Source organism: Falco rusticolus, chromosome 3 (genome assembly GCF_015220075.1).
Source record: "Falco rusticolus isolate bFalRus1 chromosome 3, bFalRus1.pri, whole genome shotgun sequence".
NCBI lineage: Eukaryota > Metazoa > Chordata > Aves > Falconiformes > Falconidae > Falco > Falco rusticolus.
Genome location: NC_051189.1, coordinates 108,951,557 through 108,965,272, shown reverse-complemented (window position 1 = coordinate 108,965,272; position 13,716 = coordinate 108,951,557). Strand labels below are relative to the sequence as shown.

General features: G+C 67.5%; 1 protein-coding gene across 3 annotated transcripts; it reads right to left on the bottom strand.

The window, feature by feature from the left end:
* Positions 1-60: 60 nt before the first annotated feature.
* Positions 61-10,946, bottom strand: PHC2 (polyhomeotic homolog 2). Of its 3 annotated transcripts, none has more exons than XM_037380347.1 (15): positions 10,801-10,946; positions 7,568-7,755; positions 7,317-7,475; positions 6,978-7,055; positions 6,722-6,883; positions 5,654-5,758; positions 5,357-5,570; positions 4,354-4,682; positions 3,518-3,677; positions 1,989-2,197; positions 1,744-1,873; positions 1,472-1,607; positions 1,253-1,394; positions 853-1,159; positions 61-778 (listed from the first exon to the last, which is right to left on the bottom strand). In XM_037380347.1, the coding sequence occupies exons 2-15, from the start codon at positions 7,709-7,711 to the stop codon at positions 624-626; spliced, it is 2,430 nt and encodes an 809-aa protein (XP_037236244.1). In that variant the 5' UTR covers positions 7,712-7,755; positions 10,801-10,946; the 3' UTR covers positions 61-623. The 3 variants fall into 3 exon arrangements, with proteins under 3 accessions (XP_037236244.1, XP_037236245.1, XP_037236247.1); XM_037380348.1 differs by having other exon boundaries at positions 1,472-1,586; positions 10,801-10,944; XM_037380350.1 differs by having other exon boundaries at positions 62-778; positions 853-1,102; positions 10,801-10,942.
* Positions 10,947-13,716: the final 2,770 nt, after the last annotated feature.

Here is a 13,716-nt window from a genome sequence, read left to right as displayed (position 1 = left end):
CCCCAAAAAAACCAAAAACCCAGGAAAAAAAAGGGGTGTGTGGGGTCCGTGTGTTTTTTTTCCTTTTTTTTTTTTTTCCATTTCTTTTCTTAAAAAGACCATGGTGGCCAGGGGGGGAGTACGGGGGGGGTCCTTACCTGCCTGGGGGGGCCCCCCACCGCCACCATCCTCTACTAAGGTGCCCCCAAAAGAGCCCAGCGTGGGGTGGGGTGGGGGTGACGCTTTGTCTCTGTGCCCAGGCACGCCGAGATGTGCCCCCCCCACCCCCCGGGCCGTCACTCCCCCTGGGGCCGGTAACCCAAATCTCAGCTGGGGAGGGGGCACACGTTAAGGCAATCGTCCTGCTTCGCCCTGCCGTTTTGGGGAGGGGGTGTGGGGGGGACACGGGGGAGACGTGGGGACCCCCCCTCCCTGCCGGAGAAGGGGGGGTGACCCCCCCATATGGGGGGACACTATAGCTACGGGCTATATACACACCCCGGGGACGGGGAGGGGCTGCCCCAGGGCTGGGTTGTGCTCACAAGTGGCTCCCCCCCTGCCGGCCCTGCCCAAGCCCCCTCCCCACGGCTGGGCAGGGGTTTAGGGGGGGTCCCATGGGTGCCCCCCCACCCACCCAACCGGCTCTAGGAGTCCTTGAGCATGCTGATGCGGGCGTAGATCTTGAGGGCCGGCCCCAGTTTGATGTTCATGGTGCTCATGAGATGATCCTCCTTCAGCAGCAGCAGCGCCTGCCCGTCAATCTCCTGCGCCCGGAACTCCTCCGCGATCTCCTGGCAACCTGCGGGGAGGGGGCTACGCTCAGAAAAATCCCCCCCTCCAACTCCTCGCAGGGTATCCCTAAGGATTCCTCACCCGGCAGGGAGCGGATGAACTCGTAGACGTCTTCCACGTTCCACTTGCTGGGCTCGCTGGGGAGGAAGCGATGGCCGATGCTGGCCAGGTCGCGGACGTGGACGTCGGGCAGCTCCATCTCGCGCAGCTCCAGGTCTCGCTCGCCCTGCCGCCGGCGGGACGTAGAGGAACTGGCCGAGATGGGGGAGAGCGGTTCCTCGTAGCTCGAGTTATCCGAACAACGACTCGAATCCTCTTGGCTGTGGTTGAGCTGCAACGACGCCGTCACGGAAAGAGGCACCGAACCCGGCGGGAGAGAAACCGGCGGCTGCAGGACGGAGCAGCACCGGCCTCAGAGCCCACCCGCGTGTGCGTGTCACCCGGAATGCAGGGACAAATCCTGCCCGGTCCCAGCCCTCACCTGCTTCTTGGTGTCTTTGCTGAGGGTGGGCAATGTCCCCTTGCAGGTGCGACGGCGGCCGTGGGGGGGACCGCCGGGTTTTTGCAGCTTGCTGCGATCAGGGTGGAACAAACCCACCCGCTTCGTGCACCCCACGTTGTACCTGCGGGAGGGAGGGGGGTGAGAGAGGGGCCGGATCCTGGCAGGGGGGCTGCGGTGCTGTGTTTTTTTGGGGGTTACCTCTTGGCACAAGCCATGGAGCAGAAGCGCTTGGAGCGCTTGAATTTGTAAGCAAAGTCGACGCGGCCGCAGAGCTCACACTTCAGTTTGGGGGGGTTCCCCTCCTCTTTGGATTCTGGGGGACGCGGAGGGACGCCCAGAGAGAGAAACACAAACCAGCTCAGCCACGGGGGACCCCCAAAACATCACCTGGCTTAGCAGGGCTGGGGGAGGGGGCAGTTTTACTGCACCCCCCTAGGCGAGGCAAGCGTTTCGGGGGGGCCGAGCGCTACCTTGTAAATAAGGTTCCTCCATTTCGGAGTCGGTGGTGGTGGTGTTGTCCTGCTGCGGGAGTTTCTCAGCCAGCAGCTCCTGCGCATACTTCTTCTTCAGGTTCCCCACCAGCAATGAGGAGCGCCCCACCTGGGACGGGAAAACACTAGTGGGTGCCCCCCCCACCCCCCAATCCCCCCTCCCCCCCCCACCCCGATATCCAGCTCCGTGAAGCCCAAAGGATGCGGATGGGGGGATACGTTACCGGGAACGGTTCAGCCCCTTCCTGGATGACGAAGCCCTCGATAACGTGGGTGAGGATCTGGGGTTTCACGATGGCCTGGGGCGGTTTGTTCTCACCATTGTGGGGGGCAGCGCCGGCGACGGTGGAGGCAGAGCTGCCGGTGCCCGAGGTCATGCCGGGAACGCTGGCCAGGGCCTGGGGCTGAGCATGAAGGCGGTCGGCGGGCGGCTCTGCGCGGGGGGGACACGGCTGGTTACGGGGGACGCGGTGACGCCGGCGGTGACGCTGGGGCCTCTATTACCATACAGCTGGGCTGCTTTGGGGAAGGGGGGGGGGGGGCGGGAGGGGGAGCAGCTGCTGCCGCTCCCAGTGCGGTCCAGTGGCTCCCAGTAAGCCCCCATGAGCCCTCTGGTATCATGGAAAGCAGGGGGCTGGGGAACCCCCAGGCCCCCCCAAAAGATCCAGGGGGACCCCGGACAGCCCCCAAATACCCCGGCAGCCCCCGAGGAGCCCCCAGGGGCGCCCAGTGAACCCCCAGTAAAGCCTCAGCACCTCTCAGTACGGCCCCAGTACACCCCAGCAGACCCCCATCTACCCCGGAAAGACCCCATACACGCCCCAGTAAGGCCCAGTACGCCCCAGTAAGGCCCTATCTACCACTGTAAGTCCTGCTAGACCCCAGTAAAGGCCCCACCTCCCCCAGTAAGGTCCAGTAAGGCCTCAACTGCCCCCGCACGGTCCGCTAAGCGCCGGGGAGGCGCCGGCAGGCCTCGCTAGGCCCCGGTAGGCCCCGCCACCTTTGTCCGGCGGCGGAGCCCGCTCCTGCCCGCCCCTACCTGCGCCCGGGCCGCGGCTGCGGAGCCGGGACCGGGGGGGTGCGGGGGGGCGGATGCGGAAGTGAGGTCAGCGCCCGCCGCCCCGCCGGGCCGAGCCGGGCCGGGCCAGGCCGAGCTGAGCCGGGGCGGCCGCGGCGGGGCTGGGCCGCACTCACCGGCGGCGCTCAGCGGCTCGGCGGCCCCATGGCGCGGACAAAGGCGGCGCGGGCGGCGGCGGCAGCGGCGGAGCGGGGACAAAGGCGGCGGCGGCGGCGGCGGGGCCGGGCCGGGGCGGCGGCGGCGGCTGCGCGGGGAGGGCGGGGCCTGGCGCTGGGCACGCCCCCTTGCCGCGCCGCTATTGGCTACCGCCGCGCGCGCGCGCCCACGCCGCCAGGGGGCGGGACCTCGGGGAAAGAGGTGGGGCCTCGCACAAGCCGCGGCCCCCGCCGTGCCCACGCGTGGGTGGGCGGCCCCCCCCCCCCCCCGCCCCGCGGACACCCGTGTGCGGGGCCCGGCAGGCAGCGCGGACCCCCCCAGTGTCACCTGTGGGGCGGCGCCACGGGCACGCGTGGGCTTAGGGAACCGCCGCCCCGCACCCACCCGTGGCTCAGCGCTCCCCCGCCGCCCGTCACCAGAGGGGAGGGCAGCTCCCCCCACGAGTGGGTGCTCGGGGTGGAGGGGGCAACTTCACCCCGCGGGTGGGTGCCAGGAGTCGGGGAGGGGCGTGGGGCTTACCGTGAGTGGGGGGCCGCTCGCCCTCAGGGGTGTCAGGGCCTGGGGGGGCAGCGGGCGGCGAGAGGGCAGGGGGCTGCAGCGGGGCGGCGGGTGGGCTCTCGGCACTCCTCGGGGTGGGCGGCGGGTCCCTGCGGGCGCCCTCGGGGACCCCGAGTGGGGGCTGTGGGGCAGGGGCACACGCATGTGCGAGGGTCAGGGCACACACACGTGCATGGTTGCAAACACACGTGGCTGAATCCAATGCACACGTGTGGGCGCAGTTCTGGTGTGAGTGCGCACACGTGTGCATGGAACAGAGACACACATGCACACACGCATGTGCACGTACCCAGCAAACCTGTGCACACATGTGTGCATGATCTGACACACATGGATCAAGCACGTGTGCACTGATCAGGGACATGCACCCCCCAGGTGCACACATGCATGCATACATCATGCAAACATGCCTGCATAAGTGCACAGACCATGCACATGCATATGTGTGGATCTGGCACGCATCTGCACACGCATGTGCACAGATAGGGCACACGCATGCACACACAGGCAGATACACAGATTGAGCACACGTGCATGGATCAGACACACATGCACACGTGCATGAATCTGGCCAACTCGCACACATGCGTGTGCACGGGCCAGACACGCATGCAGGCACGCGGCTCAAGCACACGTGCCAGGGTTGGACACCTGCACACCCCACCTCAGCCGCCCGTGTGCATGCAAACACACACGTGTGCACACACAGGTTGGGGCCCCAAGCCCCCCCATGCACGGCCCCCCCCCTCCCAACCCGTGCTGGGGGGCTCAGGGGCGCTGGGGGCGACGTCCCTCACCGTGGCACCGGTGGGCTGCAGCTGCAGGATGACGGCGGAGGCATGCTGGAACTTGCGGGGGGCAGCGTGACAACCAGGGTGACCGTTGGGGGGGCCACCTTCGCCCCCAGCTCCTTGGGGGACCCCCGCTTTGGGGGGGGGCGCCGGGCCAGGGCTGGCGGGGGGCAGGGGTTGGAGTTGGGGGGCAGTAGGGGGTCCCGGGGGGGGCTGCCCGCGGGGTGCCAGCTGCTGCTGTTGCTGCTGCTGCTGCTGGATGACGAACTGCTGCTGCGGCTGCATTGGCTTCGTCGGCTGCTGCAGGAACTGGGGGGGCTGCAGCGGGGTGTAGGCTGCGGGGACAGCGACGGGGGACAGGGACCCCCCCTCGTCACTGGTACCTCAGCCCCAACAGACCCCACCCCCACGATCCTCCCCCAGGCTGCAAGGCTGCTCTTCACGCTAGCGTCTGTTCACTCTGGTGCCTACTGACAACCAGCTCTGCCAGCTCCCGCAGCTGCTGCAGGAGGCGGCTGGGCTCAGGTGGGGGTCACCATTCTGGAAGCCACCACAGCACCCCCAGGCTCCATCACCCCATGGGGCCCCCTAGCCCACACCCTCGCTGCTTCAGCCCCCCGCACCCCCTGCAGGGGCTCACCCCACAGGGCCCCAGGCCCCTATGGGTGCTGTGACCCTCCCAGGCAGGGCCCCTGGGGGAACGTGTGGACCCACAAGATCCCAAATACAGGCAGGGTGCCAACGTACAGCAACCACCAGCAATGGCCATCATGAGGTTTCAGAGTGAACACGCCGCAGGCTGCTCAGCTGCACCCACTGTGCTCACCCCGCCCCTTCCGAGCCCCCGAGGTGGGGGCGACGTGCCCCTGAGGTGGGTAGACGGGGCTGCCAGTCCCATGTAGGGGCAAGAAAACCATTATTAGGTTTCAGAGTGAACACTCTACTCTGTAACTCCCCCAGCACCCACGGGTGCCCCCCACCCCGCCCCCCGCCAAGGCGCAGCACTTACCTGGGGTGACAAGTGGGTGGGCAGTGGTGGGGGCAGCGGCGCGTGCCAGAGGGTGGGTGCGGGCGTCAGGCCCCTCGGCTTTTTTGAGGTGCTCAGCTGGGGGGTCGGGCGGGGGACCCCGAGGGGGGCCAGCCCGGGGTGGGGCACCCCCGGGGGGCTTCATGGCCAGGGCGGGGAGGTGGGGGCCGGTGGGGCGCAGGGCCAGGCTGTGCACCTGGAATGGCAGCGGGTCAGGGGGGTCCCGGAGGGGGCGGATTTTGGGGGGCTGGCGGGGTGGGGGGGCGCGGGGGCGCTCACCTGTGGGGCAGCAGGCGGCGGGGCGGGTGGCGGTGCCGGTGGCGGTGCTGGCGCAGGGCTCTCAGGCCGGACGGCGCTTACGGGGCCCGTGGGCGTGAAGATGAGCTGGGGGGCACGGACAGTGGGTGTGTGGCCCCCCTGATACAGGGGGGTGGCACCCTACGTGTCCCCCCGCTCTGTGTCCCTGTAGGTTGGCACCCATGGGGTGTGGGGCTGCGGGTGGGGTGACACGTGTGTCCCCAGGGACTGCTGGTGCCGGGAGGCGTGCGTGCAAGGGACAGGCACCCTATAGGATCTAGGTGTCCCCAGGGGGAGACACACCCCCACCCCCATAGGGTCCTGACACCCCCCCAAGCGGGTCTGTGGGTGCCAAGTGGGGCAGGGGGGATCCTACAGGGTCCAGGCACCCCTATGGGGTGTGGACACCCCGCAGTGTGGCAAGGGGGGCTCCCCTGTGGGTCCTCAGACCCCACAGGAGGGTGGGGGGCACCCTGTGGGATTTGGGCACCCCCCAACAGCTGAGTGAGCCTGTGGCCTCAGGGCACCCCACACTGCTCCGATGGGTGCCCTATGGGGTCCATGCAGCCTGAGCACAGCGGGGGGCCCCTATGGGGTCTTGGCAACCCCCAGTGGGGTGACGGGCACCCTATGGGGTCTGGGTACCCGACTGTGGGGTGACGGGCACCCTATAGGTCTGGACACCCCACAGGGGGATGACGGGCACCCTATAGGTCTGGACACCCCACACCACAGTAACGGGCACCCTACAGAGTCAGGAACCCTATAGGGTCGCAGCCACCCTGCAGCAGGACCACAAGGACCCTATAGGTCCCAGGTACCCCACAGCAGGATGACAGGCACCCTATAGGTCCCAGGCACCCCACAGCGGCATGATGGGCACCCCATGGCTCCTGGGCACCCCACAGTGGAACGATGGGTACCCAAGACCAGGGACCCTATAGCATCCTGGCCACCCTGCAATGGGACCATGGACACCCTACGAGTCCTGGCCACCCCACAGCAGGACAAAGCCCCCCATCCCCCCCATGGCACCTCGGGGGCCCTCACCATCTGTGCCCGCAGGTACATCTGGGCCTGGCTGGCGGTGAGGGCGGGCGAGGCGGCATTGCCCAGCAGCACGGCCTGCTGTGCGATGCCCGAGGCACCGGGGGCCACGCTCTGCGCCCGGTTCAGGAGCTGTGCGGCTGCCGGCGACGTTGCCAGGTTGATCTGCAAACAGGGTGGTGGGAGAAGGCTGGGGTGCCGTGCTGGATCAGTGAGTGGGTGACAGCGGGATGGGTGCCGGAGGGAACAGGGGACTCACCGTGGGTTGCTGCGCCGGTGCTGGCTGGGCACCATTAGCGCCCGAAGAGCCGCTCTGCCGGTTTGCCGCCAGGCTGGCCTGGGGAGAAGAGCCAAATGTCACCGGTGTGCCACACTGCAGCACCCACGGGTGCCCCTGGGTTGGGTGTGCTGTGCCACAGCACCCGTGGGTGCCCCTGGGGTGGCGTGCCACACCACAGCACCCATGGGTGCCCCTGGGGTGGTGCGCCGTACTGTGGCACCCATGGGGTGGTGTGCCATGCCGCAGCACCCATGGGTGCCCTGGGGTGGTGTGCCACGCCGCAGCACCCATGGGTGCCCCGGGGGTGGTGTGCCGTACCTGCTGGACGGCGGCCAGGCTCTGGAGCTGGGCACTGGTGAGATGCTGCTGCTGGAGCGCTGCCGTCTGCAGCATGAGGTGCTGCTGCTGTGCCGCGTACATCTGCTGCAGGTACTGTGCCGCCGTGTTGGGCTGCCGGTGCAGCGCTTGCTGGATCACCTTTTTGGGGGTTACAAACATGTTCCTGGGCTGCCCCCAACCCCAAAACGCTGCCCTTCCTCCCCAGTCTCCAGCCCCCCAAAACACCGTACCTGGACAGTCTGGCGGTCGGGGATGCCGCTGTAGACGGAGATTTGGGGAGCGGGTGGGCGGGCGGTGCCGGTGCTGCTGGGCGTCGTGGCGGTGCCGCCGGTGCTGCTGGCAGGCGGAGGTGCTGGGAGCTGCTCGTTCTCCATGGCGGTTTGCCGGGGGGCTGCGAGGTGGCGGGGTCAGGCTAGAGCTGGGGCAGGGTGACAAAGAGTGAGGGAGCATCCTGCGGCACCCTAAGTTGGCACCCGGCGTCTGCTCTGAGCCTCGGCACAGGGTCGCGGCCAGCGTGCTGGCATTCCCGTGCCGATGGGCGTGTGGGGCTGCTGCGTCCCCCTCGGGTGTTTGGGATGGGGATAAGACCCCCCCAAACCCCTCTCTTTGAGGGCTCCCAGGGTGAAGCATCGCCCACCTCGGGATGCACCCATGGGTGTCAGCCAGGGGCAGAGGGGGCTGGCACCCGCATGGGCGCCCAGCCTGGTACCTCCAGCGCGGCTAAAACCCCCGGGGTTGTGCCGTCCTGGTCCTGCCGCACTTCAAAGGCCCCAGGGGAGTTGCGGCCCCCTGCCTGCTGCTTCCTGCCTGCCAGACCCCGGCTGCGGGGGGGCCACGGCTGCGACTCCCCCGCCTCGCTGGAGCGGGAGGAGGAGGATGGCGGGATGGAGGAGGAAGGCAGGAGGCCCCCTGGTCCATCCTCCCCCACCAAAGGGGTGGTGAGGGGGGCTGGGGCCACATCCTGCCCTGAGTGCTGAGGGGGAGGCGGGAGGAGTCCTAGCAGAGGGGGAGAAGGAAGGGCGGGCAGGGTGGACAGGGGCAGGGAAGGGATGGTGGGAGGGAGGGACAGACAGAGGGATGGGGAGAGGGGCACTGGGAGGCAGGGACACAGGGACAGCCAGAGGGACAGACAGGAGGAGAGGGATGAAGGGACAGATGGACGGAAACGAGGGAAGGGACAAAGGACAGGGGGATGGACGGGAGGAGGACGGGACAGAAGGAAGTAGAGAGACCAAGGGAGGGAGGGATGGAAGTAGGAAAGGACAGACGGAAGTAGGAATGGGACGAAGGGAAGGACGGAAGGAGGGCCAGAAAGACAGGAAGAGGAAAGAGACTGAGAGAAGGACGGATGGAAAGGGACGGAAGGACGGACAGGCAAGGATGGAGGGAAGGATGGACAGAGAGAGGAAAGGGATGGAAGTGGCGGGGGAAGGATGGACAGACAGAAGGATGGAGGGAAGAAGGAAAGGGACCAAGGACAGGAGGGAAGATGGAAGGGAGGAAAGGGAAGGACGAAGGGATAGAGGGAAAGACAGACAGACAGAAGGGAGGATGGATGGACGAAAGGAAGGCTGGATGAACGCAGGCAAGGGATGCAGGCATGGAAGGAAGGGTGGACAAAGGAGAGGGATGAAGGGATGCTGGAAGGAAGGACAGATGGGAGGAAGATGAGGAACGACTCGATGGTAGGAGAGGGATGGACGGAAGGACAGGAGGACATGACAGACGGATGGGTGCTGCAGAGGCTGCAGGGGGTTTGCGGGCAGCACCACCACCGTGGTGGCCATGAGGCTCCGTGGTCACCAGCAGCCACCCACGGCCACCGCGCTCTGGTGGCTCTGTGCATACCAAAGGACCTCTGGTCACCTGCCCATGACGTCTGCCCCAGCTGAGCCCCTGCACTGCCAGGCAATGGGTGCCACCATGATGGGTGCCACCACCACGCGTGCCACCGTGGCAGGACCAGGGACAGCAGTGTGGGGTGCTGCAGACCATGGACAGCAGCCACGGTGGGTGGCCTTGGTGGCCACGGCAGGTGGCCTTGGTGGCCACACCACAGCATGGCCCCACCAAACCATACCAGCCACCTCCAGCCCCGGCATGGCACCCAAGGAACATGACAGAGGTGACGTCCCTGGCCCCAGTGGCCCATGGGGCTGTGTCCCCTGAGGGTGTTGCTGCCCCGAAGTGTGAGGTGGGACGTGCATGTGCCCCCACCACTGCTTCATGTGACATCCCTGCACGTGGCCCAGAATGACAATTCCCAGTGCTGGGTCTGCCCAATGGCATGTGTCCATCACAAGCCAGAGAAATTTTGGGAAGTACCTTCCCCTGCTGGACACCCCCAACCGCCTGAAGACCCTGGTGGCATCAGGGTGACATGGGGCCACCACAGGGACCACTCTGGGTCCATCCTGAGCCAATCCCCTCAAGTGGAGCATGGCCCGGGCAGCCCCTGGTAGCACCCACCACTCACCTGATGTGGGGCTGAGCCCCCTGCCCTCACCCACACCAAACCCCCGTGGATGCCAGGGTGACACAGGGGGGCACCTCACTTTTGAGCCAGAGGAAACCCACCCCCAACCCCTGCAACCTCCCCAAAACCACTAACCCCACCCAAATTAATAAAAAAAGGGGGAAGAATCCCGGCACCGCCAGGCAATGGCAGGACCCACCATGGCTGGGGGGGCACATGCGGGTCCCACTGCTCCCGGGGAGCAGCTGCAGAGCTGGAGTCCCCTGAGCTGAGCCCAAACTAGGTGGGGAGAATCACAGGGGGGGTGGGATGTGATGGGGGGTGGGCTAGGATGTGGGGCAAATAAAATCAGAGGGGGGGCAGAGAGACTAGTAGCAGCAGGGTATGGTACTGGGGGGGGGATAAAAAGGGGGTGCAAAATAAGGCAGGGGTGGGAGATGATGGTGAGGGGTGGGATGTGGTTGTTGGATGGTGGAAAACGCTGGTGGGGAGGTGGGATAGCACGGGGGGGGGGGGCAGGTATGACAGTAAGTGGCCAAATAGGATGGGAAGGGGGGTGGGAGATGATAATAAGGGGGGCAAAATGAGAAAGTGGGGGCACAAGGTGGGGTGGGGGGTGGGAGATCGTGGCTGGGGGGGTAGAAGGGGGGATGGTCGCAGGGGTGAAGCAGGATAGCGGCGAGTGGGGAGGGGTAACAGGGGGTGTGGAATTGGAGGAAGGGGCGCAGGGTGGCGGGGGGGGAGGTGGCACACACGGGTGGGGGTGGGGTACAGCGGAGGGGCGGCAGGCAGGGGGCACACGGCCACCGGCGGGGTCTGGGCCGGCCCGGTGGCGGCGGGCAGGCGGGTGGGGAAACTGAGGCACGGCTGGCGGCGGGGCGCATGCGCGGCGCGGCCCCCCCTCACCCCCCCCGCCCCCCCCCCCCCCGGCCCCGGCCCGGCCCAGACAAAGCCGCCGGGGCCCGGTAGCGGCGGGCAGCGCGGTACCTGCGGCCGGGGCGGAGCGGCTCCCGCCGGCCACGGCCATGGCCCTGGCGCCTCCGGGGGCGGGCGGGGGGGTCCCGGGGCCGCTGCCGCTGCCGCTGCCGGTGCCGGTGCCGGCGGGGCCGGGCCCGCGGCCGCTCCCTCCTCCCTCAGGCGGCGGCGCGGCGGCCCGATGCCATAACTCATTTGCATTCCTCCGCGCGTCACGTGGCGCGGCTGTCCAATCAGCGCCCCGCCCGCCCCGCCGGACACGCCCACCTAGCCCCGCGCCCGCCGCGACGGCGGCCGCCGCTCGCGCTCCCCATGGCAACGTGGGGAGGGGGGGTGGTGGGGAGGGGGGTCGCCATAGCAACGGGAGGGGAGGGGGGTCGTCGTAGCAACGGGGAGGGGGAGCCCGCCCCGCGCTGCGGATGCGCCTCGGGAGGAGGGGGGTGGCCGGGACCGGCGGGACCCTGCGGCGTGGGCGGGGCAGCACCGGTCCCGGGGCTGCCCGGGGTCACCCGGGGCCGGTCCCGGTGGGATGCTGCGGTACGGGGGTGGGGGGACCGGCCCCCATGTCCCCGCCTCCAGGGGTCACCCGGGGTCACCCGGGGTCACCCGGGGCCGGGGCCGGTACCGGTGGGATGCTGCACACAAGGGATGGTGGCACCGGTCCCCATGGCCCCGCTGCCAGGGGACACTCGGGGTCACCCAGGACCGGTACCGGTATGATGCTGCAGTACAGGGGTGGTGGCACCGGTCCTCGTGTCCCTGCTGCCAGGGGTCACCCGGGGTCACCCGGGGCCGGTACCAGTGGGATGCTGTGGTACAGGGGTGTTGGCACCGGTCCCCATGTCCCCCCTGCCTGGGGACACCTGGAGTCACCCGGGACCGGGACCGGTGGGATGCTGCAGTACGATGGTGGTGGCACCGGGCCCCATGTCCCCACTGCCAGGGGTCACCTGGGGCTGATATCGGTGGGATGCTGCGGTACAGGGGTGGTGGCACCAGTCCCCGTGTCCCCACTGCCAGGGGTCACCCGGGGGTACTCCCAGAGGTGTCCGGCACTGGTACTGGTGGGATGCTGCACCAGAGGGATGGTGGCCCCGGTGCTGCCTGTGGTCCCTGGGGGAGCTGCTGGGGGGGCAGGGGCCGGGCAGGCGCGGGAGGCCATCACACCGGCGGGGGTCCTGCCCCTGTCCCCATGTCCCAAGCAGCCCCGAGGCCCACCCAGAACCACATGGACAGAGCTGCTGGTGGGGACGGGGTTTGCAGAAGGGAGTCTGGGTGCTGAATTTGGGCCATTAGTCACACCTCATTAGCTGCTGCCTAATTAACATCTCTTCATTTGGGGTGCCCCGGAGAAACCCGAAGGCCCCAGGCCAGCAGTTACCCCCCCATTTCTCTGCGGCTGGATGGAGCTGGGTGCTGGGTTCATCCCTGTCTTTCCGAGGCTGTGGCGGGAGCTGGACTTTGGACCCGTTCGGAGATCAATGCTGTGCAGGTGCACAGCGCCCGGCTGGAGATGCTGGCCACGCCTCGAGCCTGGCTGCACCGCCCCGCTGTGGAAAATAAAAATATCTGCTCTGTAAGGGCCAGGGGCTTTGCAACAGGGTCTGGGGGTTTGCAAAAGGGGACTCCTGCATTTGCAACGGGTCGTGGGGCTTTGCAACGAGACGTAGGGGTTTGCAACGGGACGTAGGGGTTTGCAATGGGTCGTGGGGCTTTGCAACGGAACGTAGGGGTTTGAAACGGGCCGTGGGGCTTTGCAACGGGCCGTGGGGCTTTGCAACGGGCCATAGGGCTTTGCAATGGGACGTAGGGGTTTGCAACAGGCTGTGGGGCTTTGCAACAGGACATAGGGGTTTGCAACGGGACATAGGGGTTTGCAACAGGACGTAGGGGTTTGCAACAGGACGTAGGGGTTTGCAGCGGGCCGTAGGGGTTTGCAGCAGGCCGTAGGGGTTTGCAACGGGATGTAGGGGTTTGCAATGGGATGTAGGGGTTTGCAACGGGCCATAGGGCTTTGCAATGGGGATGTAGGGGTTTGCAACGGGCTCTGGGCTTGCAACGAGATGTAGGGCTTTGCAACAGGCAGTGGGGCTTGCAACAAGCCATGGGGCTTTGCAACAGACCGTAGGACTTTGCAATGGGACATAGGGGTTTGCAACGGGACGTAGGGGTTTGCAACAGGATGTAGGGCTTTGCAAGGGGACGTAGGGCTTTGCAACGGACCATAGGGGTTTGCAGAAAGGGAGTCCTGGGTTTGCAAAGGGTGTTTGTGGGTTTGCAAAGGGGACTTGGGGGTTTCCATGTGGCGCTTGGGGGTTTGCAAAGGGGGCCAGTGGGTTTGCAAAGGGGCACCCATGGATTTGTGAAGGGGAACCCGTGGATTTGCAGGGGGCATCCGTGGGTTTGTGCGGGGGCCGTGGACTTGCAGGGGACACCCGTGGGCTGGCAAAGGGGCGCCCGTGGGGTTGCAGGGGGACCCGTGGGGCTGCATCTGGGGGGAGCATCCCCAAGCGGGGCCGAGCACCCCAGCCCTTCCCGCCCCTAGGGAGCAGCAACGGGAGCCCGGGGGGGGAGGGGGGGGCAGGGGCCAGGCCACCAACACCCCGCCCCCACCCTCGGGGGCCCATCCTGCCCCCTCCCCCCCCCCTTGGCTTTGTGAGGGCAGGTGCTGCCCTCTCCTGCCTGCACTGAGGGATGGCAGGGTTCCGGGGGGGACACACTGGGGGGCTGTGGGGGGAACTGGGGGGTACTGGGGGCTGTGAGAGCTATGGGGGGAGGAACTGGGGGAGTACAGGGAGGGCTATGGGGGATACTGAGGGGAACTGGTGGGGGTACCGGCAGGGCTATGAGGGGGTACTGGGGGGGCTGCGGGGGGACCCCAGGGAAGCTTACTGGGGAGGGGGGGGAGGGGGGGTAAGGGGGGGGCTG

Bases quoted from the DNA above. Each gene is read 5' to 3' on its own strand.
- PHC2 (XM_037380347.1), bottom strand. From the start codon at position 7,711: ATGGAGAACGAGCAGCTCCCAGCACCTCCGCCTGCCAGCAGCACCGGC. The intron at 5,759-6,721 runs GTGAGGGCCCCC...CGTGCCCCCCAG, and splicing joins TGTACCTGCGGGCACAGATG to CTCATCTTCACGCCCACGGG. The intron at 779-852 runs GTGAGGAATCCT...CCCTCCCCGCAG, and splicing joins GTTCATCCGCTCCCTGCCGG to GTTGCCAGGAGATCGCGGAG.